Below are 13,569 nucleotides of genomic sequence, written 5' to 3'. Positions count from 1 at the left end.
CCATCGAAGAGGCAAAAGCTGTTGCCAGTTCCTCAGAATGGTAAAGTGCAATTTTTTTTTTAATTTTGGTGGTGCACAAGCAAACCAAAGTTTGGAAATTCCTAATTTTTTGGATTCAAAATGAAAACCACAAGAGCCCAGAAACTTATCTCAAGTCATCTGATGTTATGGTTGCAAATCCACATCAGAAGACATTGATTCCGTGGTTTTCAGTTGTTTACATACTGAAATGATTTGACACGATGCTGTCTGTTCTGTTCTGCCTTTTCTTTAAACTTTGGATTTTAAAGTTTGAAAAATGTGTAGTGATGCTTAGTCTTAGTATACAGACTAGGCATACTTTCCTAGATTGAACATTCATACAGATGTTTGTTCAGTAACAGATAAGAACAAGTAATTTATGTTTCAGTTAGACACTATACAGCAAATAATATTACTTAGCACTTTTCATCTCCTCTTTTCATCTCCAAGTACACATAAACAACCAAAATAGCAGATACAAAATAGCAGACTTCTTGTAATTAGGCAGTAGTACCTGCATACTGCAAATTGGGAAACTGAGGCAAAGAGAACAATGGAAGCATCTGGAAGCCCTCTGTGTGTTATTCTGACGAACTTCAAAGGACTTAACAGGTAGTGGCATTAATAAACACTTTAAGTAAATACCACTACATGTGCTATAAATGTGGCTGGCATCACCAGGACACTTTAAATATTGATTAGTGCTACATTGGACAGCTGAGTCATCAATGCCCGTCCTTCCACTAGGACAAGAGGATGTCTTGTAAGCAGGTTATTTATATCCTTAATAACTTCAGCAGGAAGTACAGTCTGGTTAGGTTTGGTAGTCATTAAATAGCACTTTTTTTGTATGTGCTGCCCTTCATTTATAGATTTCTTCCCAGAGCAACCTTAGTCTTAATAAGAGCAATTACAAATAGGCCAACCTCTTTTAGCCTAAAAGAAGAAAGACAATCTCAAATCACGCACAGTGCAAAGGTTTGTTTTGGCCGGAAGCAAGACCAAGCCTCCATATTAAAGCTCTGTGTATGCAGTATCAATAGTTTATCCTGCTTGGAGGTAACAGCAAACTGGAATCCAAAGGATTGTTTTCTTTTTTAATAAAATGTGCAGGTGGTCTTGGACTTGCCAAGATACAATATTTTTTTAAAGAGCTGAACAGACCTTGCTTCCTCTTCAGTATCTCTCTTAATTCCACAACATAATAATCATGATCATCAACCCAGGACATAATATTAAATTAGTTTTTATCCCTGCTGTGCATTTTGAGAGAGACTGTTGGAACATATTACCCCCAGTGTACTGTGTGCTCTTAGATCCTATTCCGTATTATCACGTCTGCAAATATTTACAAAGCAAAAAATACTGTCTCACTCAGCAATGCAACCCACATGTCTTTAATGCTATTCCATATCAGCGCTTCAGACCAAAACAAGACACAAACACCACTGAAAATTATAAAAGACAGAAATACTTTTAGTGGCCTACAGCCAACTATGGTCTAAACACTTTGCTTGTGAGCTCACCACATGCATGCAACATTTGGAATACAGCTCATAACCTTTGGCTGCACAAATACAGACCTTTAGTCAACAAACTCAAGCAGCAGTTTGGTTCATTTGAGCAAAATCAGGCCAATCAGCAGCTGAGGTGCTTTAGATGTTGTGACCTGATGCCCAGCTCCACTGGCCATACCAGAACATACCGTCCTTTGCAGAGAAAAAGCAAGAGGATGCCCAAGCACGAGGCTGCAGGTTGCTAGGGGTCTGCACGCGATCTTCCTAAAAATGTGCTACCTCCTCAGTACCTGGATAACATCCGCCAAAACTGCAGAGGTGCCTGACTTCGGCGTGGGTGCGTTTCACTGTGTCTGTAGGCTGCAGGCCCGACTAGCATATGGCCCAGGGAGGGTCAAAGGTAGCATGTAATTTCACATAGATCTGCCGCTTTCAAACAGTCCACCAGTACCCACAGTACCAGTCCACCCCCATACCCAGAAAGTTCAGCCACTACAAATTGTGGAAGATAATTTTAAAGGTACAAAGCTTAATCACAACGTTAAATGAGCACAACTAGGAAAAGAGCAATTAACTAATCATTTCACATAGGCTTGTTCTCTTCATCACTCCAAGAAGCAATTTCACCACAGGAATTCTTCTTCTGCAGAGTCAAACACCCGTCACATTGCCAGTAAGCTGAAAACTTTATTTCTATTAGGGGTTACTGATTTCTTCACCGACTCTACAGAGAAGATCAGAGTAAAACACATTTTGAAGTTCTAAGTAAATCACTGCAGTTTTCCACAAAAAGGCTTGTTTGGAGTTTGACTTGGAAGGAAGCTGGCTTAGTTTAGTTCAGAGATGGTCTCAGTTCTTCTATGAAGTTTAAGATGGCAGGCTAACAAGTCACAAAGCTTGATAAAATGCACAATAGTTTTAAAGGATGAAACAGAAATAATGGATGATGTTTTTAGTACAAACACATACATTTTTTCTTAGATTAAATTTGACTTCTGAGACAGAAGGAAATGCAATTCTGTCTTGTTTCCAGACTTACTATCTCAATTCTAAGAAAAAGCCTCTTCACCTTCTCTATGCCTTCTTTCAGTGACTAGGAAAGGCATACAAAAGATTATTAAGCTCAATATGATTCCAAAGCTGAAACACAAACATATTCCTAAATCCTATTACCCACATTGTATGTATACCCATTACACACATTGTATACACGCTGAAAAATAAACAGAGTACAATCTTGGAAATGGCTCAAGTGACTGGGTTTTTAAAAGGGTTTATAACATATATAAATTCTAGCAACTGGAAGACGTTAACTTGAAGACTGAACTCTGTTCATTTTCAGGGAGAACATCTTGCATTTCGCTCTGCAAGAAGGTACGCTGCAACATGCAAAAGCAGGTCCTCCCACATGAAGCTGGAACACAACAGGCTGCTCCCCACGAGAGGCTCATCGCTCTTCCCAAACCAAAAGACTTGTTTTTCTTCATCTTTAATCATGAACAAGTGGATTCCAAAGGTGAATTTCAGTGGCGCTATTTTTATGTAGCCTCCACATTCATTCACCACGGGGCCACAGCACATGGCCACGCTGACCGCTCACTTGAGGCACTGGGGCCCCACGCAGCTGCACTGCAGACCTCGACAGCACCTCAGCTGTCGAGGATATCCTCTGCCGGCGGAAACGCACCAGCGTTCAAACACGAAGACTGAAACCACCCTCCCTACCAGGCGGGCAGTGTCCGAAAGCCCGCAGCTGCCCTCCTTGGTGCTCACCATCACTGGGCATCCTACGCCCGCCAACGGTGCGGCTGGCACAAGGGACGAGGCTAGTCCTCGCGGGGCATTGCTCAGCAGACCCGGGCCCAGACCCTCCCGCAAGGCAGCCCTCCACCAGGAGGACGGCACCCCGAGAGCCATTACAGGAGCCGAACGCGGCGAAAGGCCGCAGCGGGGCCGGGAGAGGAGCCGCGCTCCCCCCAAGCACCCCTGAGGCGACGGCGGCGCCGCCCGCGCCCCGCCCTGAGGCCCAACGGCCGCCGCCCGCGTACCCTCCCCCGCCCGCCGCACACCGCCCCAGAGGGGACCCCGCCGCGGCCCCGCTCCGGTGGGAGCCGCCGCAAGCCGGCCGCCCTCCCCGCACTGCCCCCGGCGTCGGCACGTCAAAGGGACATAGAGGAGACGGGGCCCGCGGGTGCCGAGGGGCGCCCGGCGGGGCCCTCCGCGGCAGCTGGGACCGAGCACCCCGCGTTGTCAGGGGCGAGGTGCAGCCCGGAGGGGACGCTGGGGGCACCGCCGGCTCCCAGGAAACCTCCTCGAAGTTGCCCTGAGAAGTTTGGGACCGCCCGGAGGAGCAGCCGCCGGGCAGAGCCGCCCCCTCAGCGCACACCTCCCTCCCGCCACCTGGCCGCACGCTCCCCCCCGGCCTCCGGGGACCGGCCCCCGCGCCCCGGCTGACCCCGCCGGCCTCCCAGGGACGGGACCCCCGCCCGGATAGACCCCGCCGGCCTCTGGGGACGCGGCCCCCGCTCCCGGGGAAGGGGGGACGGCAGCCTTCGGGGCGCGCTCGAGGCTTCCTCCGCAAATGCAGCACTTGGGAATAAAGAAGACAGAGGGATACTTACCATCTCGCCTGATATTCGAGGACCGCAAGGCTTTTATAGATCCGCTCTGAGCAGGGGCAGTGGTGCCCTGACGGCTGCAAAAGTTCGCACAGACGACAGCGTAGAGGAGGAGGAGGATGAGCAGTTGCATTGGGATCCGCTGTGAACGGGACCGTGTCTCTGCAAAGAAACCCGGCTTTCCCCCACCAAGGGTGCTTCCCTCTCTCGTGTTCTCTCCCCCTTCCCGGACTTTTTGTTTGCTGTTGTTGCGGGTTGCTTGTGTGTTTGGGGGAGTTGTATGCAGGGGAGAAAAAAAAAAAAAACACAAAAAAACCCCCCCGAAACAAAAAACCACACCACCCGAAACAGCAGTCACAGCTGCCGAGTTACTCTCCGAGCTGCCCCAAACTTCCTGCACGCTGAAGTTTCTGCTGCGTTTCTGGGGCCGGCCGAACTCGCAAAGGTGAGGGATCCCCGGGCCGGGACCGCCGCCCCCGCCCTCGGCCGGCAGCGCCGTGCCCCACGTCGCAGGCGGGGGCTGCCGCAGCCGCGCTCCGCTCCGCGCCGCTCCGCTCCGCTCGGCAGGAGCCGCCGCCGGGGTCTGGAGCGGCGGGAGCGCCCCGCGCTCCGCGGCGGGGGCCGGGGGGGAGAGGCGGCCCGGGGAAGGGGGCGGCCCGGGGGCAGGCGGGGAGGCGGGCGGGAGCGGCCGGCGGGGGGAGGCAGGGAGCGGTGCCCGGGCCCTCCCTGAGCTACCGGCCGCGTCGTCTCCAGCCCGGGCAGAAAGTGGCAGGAGGGGTGGTGCGAGGGGGGCTGGCCCCGCTGCGGCGTGAACCTGCTCTGTGGGGACCGCGGGGCTCCGGCGGGTGGGCCCGGTGGGAGCCGTGTGCCGGGGCCTCCCCGCCAGTGCCCGTCACCCTCGGGCCCGCAGCGGCCACGTAAAGCTTATCCCTTGGGCTGGAATGACTCAAATCACTGAGTTGCACCAGGGCGGGTGAGGAGACTTAGTGGAATAACTGGTGCAAACACATTGGCTGAAGAAAACCCGCAGTTGTCCCTGGGAGAAATATATGGGCTCTTCAGTCATGCCAAGCACTGTCCAAAGCTCTTCATAAAAAGTTAATTCCTACTAATTTAGACCCTCGTTAAACTGGGTCTGGTATTAAAAGATTGTATTACTGCCTGGAAGAGTTTAGGTCTAAACCAAAGGTATGTGAGGATTGTGATCAGATTGCTGTTTTAATTTTTTTTTTTCCCCTTCCATTAGCTGCAATTAAAACAATCAAGTGAAGGCAGAGAAAAAGCAATCAGGTTTTAACAGTTCTCTAATAAATCCTTACCTACTTAGTTTATTTCTTAGGGCATTTCATATAGTCTTAGCCACTCTAACAAATTATAACATGTTGCCGGACCTTTAACAACATGAAACACCACCTCACTAGTAGAAGAATGTTGATACGGTGGTGTATCGGGAATATCGGACAAGTCCTGCTACACTCAAAGGACTGCCTCTGCCTGTATGAAATATTTTCTCCAAGAGCATGCTAGGATGACAATGGGACTGAAACATCTTGTATGTCTTAAGGAACCAGTAGGGTGCAATTCTGTTATGCATAATTCATGGTTCTTTATCCCTTTCATGTTCCCCAAAACTGACAGCGAACCTAATCCTGCTCCCATGTGGTAGATAATGGAAAGGCTCCAACACTGCTTCATTTGTGAGCAGATGTGCCTATGTTTTAGGTGCCCGTTTCAGGGGGGAAACTGGGCAAACAGAGGGAAGGTGGCCAATCCGATCATTCTAATAGAAACAGAAAGTCAAATAGAGGACATGCAGCAAATGAAGATAGGGGGAGCTCTGAAGATGTCTTCTGTTCATCCAGTCAATGTGTCTGCCTCTTTCCAATTACATTACAAGGAACTGGCAGAAAGCATCAATAGGATCACAGCTACCTTGCTCTCTTCTGAGTGTAGGTACCTTTTAAGATAAAAGGAGGTGGTCAATACCTGACCTTTACCACAACCTCTTGGTGAAGTCTTTCCTTTCTCAGTGACCTCAGGCCCTCATTCTCTCTTAGACCCAGGGAGCTAGAAGCTGTAATTGCTTCCCTGTGGGGGCATGCAGCGGCCATTTTAAGGTGGTGGAGGAGGAAGGGAAGGAAGGACAGTTTATCTTCCACCCAGAAGGCAGACAAAAGGTGTTTTGACAGTATCTGAGCGGTTATAGCTCAGATATCAGTAGATACTTTCAGTCAAGAAAGGGCACTGTTTCCAAGGCTGATCCTCTTTCTGTACCCAGCTGTACCCATATAAATTTTTTCATATAAAATTCACACATCTTCCCAAGAGCTGGGTCTGGAGCTAGAGTCATGTGGTATCTTTCTGGCCCTATGCCTCCCTGGCTGCACAGGTCCAGCTTTGACACAAGAGTGGAACAGGCTTTCACCTAAAACACTGCACAGCTGTTTGGCTGGCTGATGTGCTCCCTAGCTTGATACAGTCTATAAGTTTAAACTTCCTCAAGCTGACCAGGGCACAGAACTGAGGTTTTCTCAGTATTTTTTTGTTTTCTTTTAAAAAGAGTGCATACTGCTGTGGTGCAAAAGATGAAATTCCTGTTTGTGCAGCAGAGTTACTTTTTGCTTAGAGAACTCTCAAGCAAAACAGCATGGGGCCTCATAAATTAGACAGTGATGAAAACAGGCAAGTTGAATTCCACCACCAATGGCTTTGATATATATCAAGAGGAACTGTGTGTAACTCCTGTCATACGCTCACAGTACATTTCTGTTCCTTCCTGTGCAAAGCATGGGATGCTGCCATCTTTGTTCTAAAGCCAAAAATATTTTTGTAGCAGAAGGGATGAGTCTTTTTCTCAGGTCAGAAAACAGCCAGGGAATATTACTGTGGGGTTCCAAACAGAGGCCTAGCTCTATCAATTATCAGATATTTATTTTAGTCCCAGAATCAAAAAATCCCAGATTTTTCCATTTGATGTACAGGTGTACAGAAAGATTTTGGGATAGAGCAGCAAGACTGACATGCATTGTCAGACCTTTGTAAAAAAGCCTGCATTTCAATGACTGTTGCTACAGTTTCTGAATTCACTTTAAAAAGCACTAAACCCACTACAAAACAATACAGTATCTTTATAATAAGGTGTCATAGAACCCCATGTCAAAGGGTGAGAAGTTTGGATTATGCTCAGACAGTTTTATGAGCAGATCACTGGATCTTCACTTTCTGGAGAACATTCTAGTACATTGGCTAATCTGTATTCTAAGGGTTTGGGATAATTTAAAGCATCAGGTGATTTCTATATGAAGACCTACAGCAAATCACGGTTATTGCATAAAAGGACATACTGATGTATAAGTGTGATGACCTAGGTAATTACAAATCTGTCAGCCTGATTGAGATCCTGATAAAATAATGTAACAGTTGGTATGAGACTCAATTAATACAAATTAAAAGGAAAATAATATAATTAATGCTAATCAACCTGGAAAATCTTATCATGCTAACTTGGAAATCTGGTTGACAAACAGAATAGCATTAAACTACAGCTTTCATAAGGCATTTGACTTGGTACCACACAATTTAAATCATATGAAAAGAAAGTCATGCATACTAAATGTTTTCAAAACTCGTTAAATGACAAGTTTAAAAATGTTTAATAAGAAGGGAAACATTATTAAATGGATTCTTTGCGAGAGAGCCCCACCCCACTTAGGCTAATTTTTGCTTCTGCATTGATTTACATTTCCAACAATGACCTGGGAAAAATGCAGTCATTACTCATGACATTTGCAGATGACAAAAACCTTGGGGGAGTAATAGGCTGATTTATAGTAATGGTGTTATATAGACACAGACGTGTAGATACTGGGTAGAACTGTAAAGCATAGTTTTATGCTTTTATGCTTTAAACCCTGGCATAGCTTATGCTTTAAAATAGCCAGTGGCAGCACTACCCAGTGCCTGTGGCATCCATCTCACCTCATTTTAGTCTTCTGAAAGTGCCTGGTGTAAGCCACATAGGTTCTCATTGTTCATGGAGAGAATTGGATACCCATCAGAGGGCACTCTATCCCAGTGGTTTTAGGCAGTTGTGCTGGGATGGGATAAATTGTTTTTTGGAAGGTCCAGTTTCTCTCCACTGACTATGGAGAGAGCATCGGGAACAAATACATTTATAGTTACTGGATAAAGTAGGTAATCCTAGAAAGCACTGATGCAGAAAAAAAATATGGGGGTGGATTATCAAGGAAGGCAATGGGCTATAGCCTTCTCTGTTATCATTTGTTGGCTGGGAGATGCTCCAGTGTCATACAGTTTGTCCATGGAGCACAGATGTGCTGTGTGTCCACCCCTTAGACCATTGGAAATATGGTGATTAAGTAGCAAAACCGAAGTTCTTTGTGCATTATCACTGGGATCCTTGGATATTTATTTATAGAGTGGAATATCAATTAGAGTAGGGGCATTATGCTTTCTTCTGTTATTATTAGACTGCTGCGTCAAGTTCCTGTGAATATAGTCTAAAAAAGGACCATGATAAAGTGAAAAACACAGAGAGAGGAAAACCACAGGATTAGTTAGAGGTTGAGAGACATGCCATTCAGGTAAAGCTTAAAAATCAGGAGTCATTTTGCTTGTCAAGGAGAAACTCAGAGGGGTCACAGCTACCTCCCGGAGGTAGGATATCTGTCTAGTGGACAATGACATACCAAGGTGAAAGCTGGAGTTACATAAATTAAGATTAGAAATAAAAGGCATACTTTTAATGTATGAAAAAATGTATGTTTCATACTTTTAATAAAAGTATACTTTTAATAAAAATGTATATTTTTATTAAAATATACTTTTAATACTTTTAATAAAAATGTATGTTTCATACTTTTAATGTATGAAAGCCATGGAAGCATCAAAGTTGTATATTCTTCACCACTGAAAATTTGAAAGGCAAGATTTGATGTTTTCCTAAAAACCAGTCAAGTGGTTTCAAGCTGTACTTAGGGACTCATGGGGTCTATTGATCACTTCTAAAAGGTCGTAAAGGTGACAGAGAAAAGCATGTTCATATGTACGGTACTACAAGCCACAGATGAAATTTCTAAGTGGTTCTGCAGTTCATTGGAAAATGACAACTAAAAAAAAGTACCTCCAGGTACTTTTTTCAGGGCAGCACTGTGATTTCTGTTATACAGGAGGACAGGCAAGTGACAGCAGCGACCCCATCCCCCAGTTTATAATCTGTGAATGATTTGAGAATGAGCAGAGGTGCATAGAGTAGGATGGAGAAACATCTCACAATTGCTAAAATGTGCATCTTAAGTAAATGAATGTAACCATGATGGCAGACCAAAAGAATGCAAGGAAAAGGTAAACCAAAGCCATTATATGTCTGGAATTAGAAAACAGGGGCAGAGTCATGTGTTGCTAAGATAATAACGATACCCCACAGGCACCAAGACACCAAGAAGAGAAATGCAGCACAGTGATCCATGGTCCAGATTTACTATCTGAGCTACAAGCAGCAGTTCAATAACATATAGAAAAAATCCCCAGTGGAACTGATCACTTTAGGTGTTGAGATTATCAAACACAAGCCCAGGCACTGCTGCCTGGTATCACTACAAACTTGGCACTGATTCATGGGAACTCCTGTTAAAACACTCTGAACATTAGATCTGGGCCACAGACCTGTAACTGGTGCTGCTGTTCGTCCTCCTCCAGCAGCCAGCTGTGCATGCTTGCTTGTCTGGCCCATTCGTGAGAACAGCTGCAGGCAGCTTTGATTTATCCAGTCTTTTGGTTTTCCCTCTTGTGTCTGCACTGCTACAGGATGGTGTGCCCTTCTCCCTTTCAATGTACAGCTGCTTCCCTTCCCAACTCTTAAATAACTTTTGCTGGCTGTATGTAACTTTTGGCTAGTTCTCCACTGCAAGTGTTAGAGACAAATATTGCACCACTGACATGCACATAGGGAGGGAGAAGAAAAGGATGTCCCAAGCTGAACACATTCATTTATTACATTTAGAGAAACTGCTGTATCACTCAGACTCTCCCACTGGTACCTAGTGACGGGGCCAATTGACATACAGCATGCATGCAATATTCAGAGTCATGCTTTCAAAAGAAGAGTATAAACCACAATGAAAGAAGACATGTTGCCCTCCTGAGGTTAAGTAGGATTTTTCTCCCCCATTGATATCAGTAGAACCACCATTTAGATTTAAATTCAGGTTTAAAAATAATAGGCTATGCTTTCTCATAAGTTTTTCTTAATAAGAAAATAATACCTTCAAAAAGATTACATTTCTTTTGTATCCCAGTTCCCAGGTTCATAGATTTAAAGGATAGAAGAGACCTTTTTGACATGAGATAGTTTGACTTCTTGCATAAATAAGCCAAAACATTTTCCTGTCTGACCTCCTTCTTTGATTTCTCAAGAGTTAGCATGGTATCTTTTAGAAAAAAAGATCAAAACTTGATTTTAAAATAGGAGAAAACTCAATTTTACAGTATCTTGAGACAGAGAATCCTCCACCATCAATGTTAAGTAATTCAAGTGATTAAAGACTATTTTTAAATATTTGGTATTTTTTCCCCTCTGGATCTTGTGCTGTGTGTGAACAGTAACAGTTTGTCAGGATCCTCTGCTTGGTCTCTCAAAAGATTTGGATACAAGTAATCTGAACCTACCGCTCTGGACTTTGCAAAACAGGTGTCCTTAAGCCACAGTAACTTCTACCTAACCACTCTTGTTATTTCTGTGATCAATTCCTTTGCACCTGTCAAAATGAGGTCAGATTTTGTTTGTCTTGGATAGAATATATTTGAGTTAGAAAACCGTCACCTAGAATTTTAGAGAAATTCTAGGAATGTTTTATTACTGGTAGCCTGACATCTCTAGGATCAGAGGTTTCAGACTGAAATTTCTCATGATAATTCATGTTTTCTGTCTGCACACTGTAGATATTACTTAAGAAATAAAGCATCCAGTTTTAGTAAGACAGAGAACAGCATGGTGTAGGTTCCTCTGTGTGTTATCCTGCCCAGACATTCCCTCTGGACTATTCTGTGTTCTCTCCTCTGGGACAGGAAGCATTTTCGTTCTCTTGACTTGAGCATTTTCCTTCTCCAGCACATTTTCAGCATAGGAACACTCTCAAATTCTGTAAATTATTATCTTGTGAACAACTTAGAACATACCATCAAGAGTGAAATGCACCTCGATGCTGAACCCTCAAAGCAGTAACTTGTGTCTTGGCACCACAAAGCTGGCACATGAACTTCTTGTCATCTACTGTTTTGCAGTTTGTGCTCAGCTGAGAAGATATGTAAGACATCAGATGTCTTCCTTTGTTGATTAAAGATTCCCCCTCAGTTTCCTGAGAGTAGAAGTTCTGAGCAGCCATCATACACGTGTGTCCTATACAAAGTCCTCTATCCAGCCATCTAGATCATCAGAAGTTTATTGTAGTATTTTCAGGATTTTATAAGGACTGAACTTTTCAGTTATGTAAAATTTTTCCTTGTCCTCCTGAGTTATGTCCTCCTGAGTTACAACTTCCCTTTCATCCTTTGTCTTCAGTTTTACAGAACACCACTTACTCATCTTGTTGACAGTGTTTCAAAACTGCTGAGCCATTACTCTGGGCTTTTTTTTTCCTTTCGTTCATGGGTAATTTCGTTCCTCTTTGAGGTCTGGGTGCACATGTGCAATGGAGATACTTACTAAATCCGATTGTCCAAAAACCTCAGCCTTATTTTTTTCTGTTCTTTCCCACTCAAGAATTTTCCAACACCATTTTATAAATAGGAAAATTTCTGGCTTGCAGTAAGAAATGTACAACGCACAATGGAGAACCACTTTTCCATTGCTGACCATCTTAGTACTGTGTGTGGTTTTGTGCTTGGAAAGCAAACTTGTCATACTTTGTCTTGACATGCCTATATTTTACATATATAGCAAAATGAGGCCTTTTCAGTCATTTCAGAGTCAATAACTGGACACCAGTAAATAGACAAATCCAGAACCTAAGGGGTAAGAAATGCAAAACTCTGAGGCTCAAAACTCTGCCTCCCGGACCTCGTATCACAGAATCATACAATGGTTTGGGTTGGAAGGGACCTTAAGGATCATCTAGTCCAATCTCTCTGCCATGGGAAGGACATCTTTCACTAGATCAGGTTGCTCAAAGCCCTGTCCAACTTCACCTTGAATACTTCCAATGATGGGGCATCCACAGCTTCTCTGGGCAACCTATTCCACTGTCTCACCACCCTCGTAAAAAATTCCTTCCTTACATCCAATTCAAACTTACCCTCTTTCAGTTTAAAACCATTGCCCCTTGTCCTGTCACTACAGACCCTGGTGAAATGTCTCTCTCCCCCGTTCTGATAAGCCCCCTTTATGTATTGAAAGGCCACAATAAGGTCTCCCCAGAGCCTTCTCTTCTCCAGGCTGAACAACCCCAACTCTCTCAGCCTTTCCTCATAGGAGAGGTGTTCCATCCCTCTCATCATTTTTGTGGCCCTCCTCTGGACCTGCTCCAACAGGTCCATGTCTTTCCTGTACTGGGGACCCCAGAACTGGATGCAGTACTTCAAGTGGGGTCTCACCAGAGCGGAGTAGAGGGGCAGAATCACCTCCCTCAGCCTGCTGGCCACGCTTCTTTTGATGCAGCCCAGGATACAATTGGCTTTCTGGGCTGCAAGCGCACATTGTCAACTCATGTCCAATTTCTCATCCACCAGAATCCCCAGGTCCTTCTCCACAGGGCTGCTCTTGATCCATTCATCCCTCCAGTCTGTACCAATACTGGGAATTGCCCCGACCTACGTGCAGGACCATACACTCAGCCTTGTATATCTTAAAATGTACTCTGTTCTTACAGTTCATTTTTTCTAGAGAAGGTAATTTTACATCATACCAAAAATAGAGCCCATGTACAACAGAATACAATATATAAGCAACCAGATTTTCAAATGGACTTGATTTGTAAGTATTGGAGAAAGCACATTAAGCATACTTTAATTTGTTTTTTTAAAATATATGCGGTTTGTAAATCAGCTTGTTAAGAAAAAAATATTTTCAATCTGCTTTAGATGGCAATGCATGAGACACTTCAGCTTATCTTAGGGGCAGCAGTGAGAATGATTTATCTCTGGTTCCAAATTAGTGGGAATACATTCAGGCTGCCCAACTCTTTCTTCAGATCACGTTGTCATACAGAGGAGTTGAGTTCACAGTTTTATGCACACAACACATTAACATAAACTAGTTAACCACCTGGCATTGGTTAAGCAGAATTTATGCTGATACTGTGCTAATGACCTTGCACTATCATTAGACTAAATCAGTCTCCTGGGGGAGAACCCAACAAAGCATACTAATTCAATGCATTCCTAGGAAGTAGCATGTA

General features: G+C 44.5%; 1 protein-coding gene across 3 annotated transcripts in view; it reads right to left on the bottom strand.

The window, feature by feature from the left end:
* Positions 1-5,092, bottom strand: part of PDGFD (platelet derived growth factor D) — a 144,386-nt gene extending 139,294 nt beyond the window's left edge. For 2 of the 3 annotated variants that reach the window (XM_072850633.1, XM_072850632.1), the window contains exon 1: positions 4,160-5,030. In XM_072850633.1, the coding sequence (XP_072706734.1) occupies positions 4,160-4,289 (130 nt within the window). In that variant the 5' untranslated portion in view covers positions 4,290-5,030. Of the gene's footprint in view, positions 1-4,159 lie in introns of all 3 variants that reach the window. The other variant, XM_072850634.1, reaches the window with a different exon arrangement.
* Positions 5,093-13,569: the final 8,477 nt, after the last annotated feature.

This window comes from Ciconia boyciana, chromosome 1 (genome assembly GCF_034638445.1).
Source record: "Ciconia boyciana chromosome 1, ASM3463844v1, whole genome shotgun sequence".
In the NCBI taxonomy this organism is placed as follows: domain Eukaryota; kingdom Metazoa; phylum Chordata; class Aves; order Ciconiiformes; family Ciconiidae; genus Ciconia; species Ciconia boyciana.
Note: the sequence above shows the minus strand (reverse complement) of the source record. Positions and strands in the feature narration are given on the sequence as shown.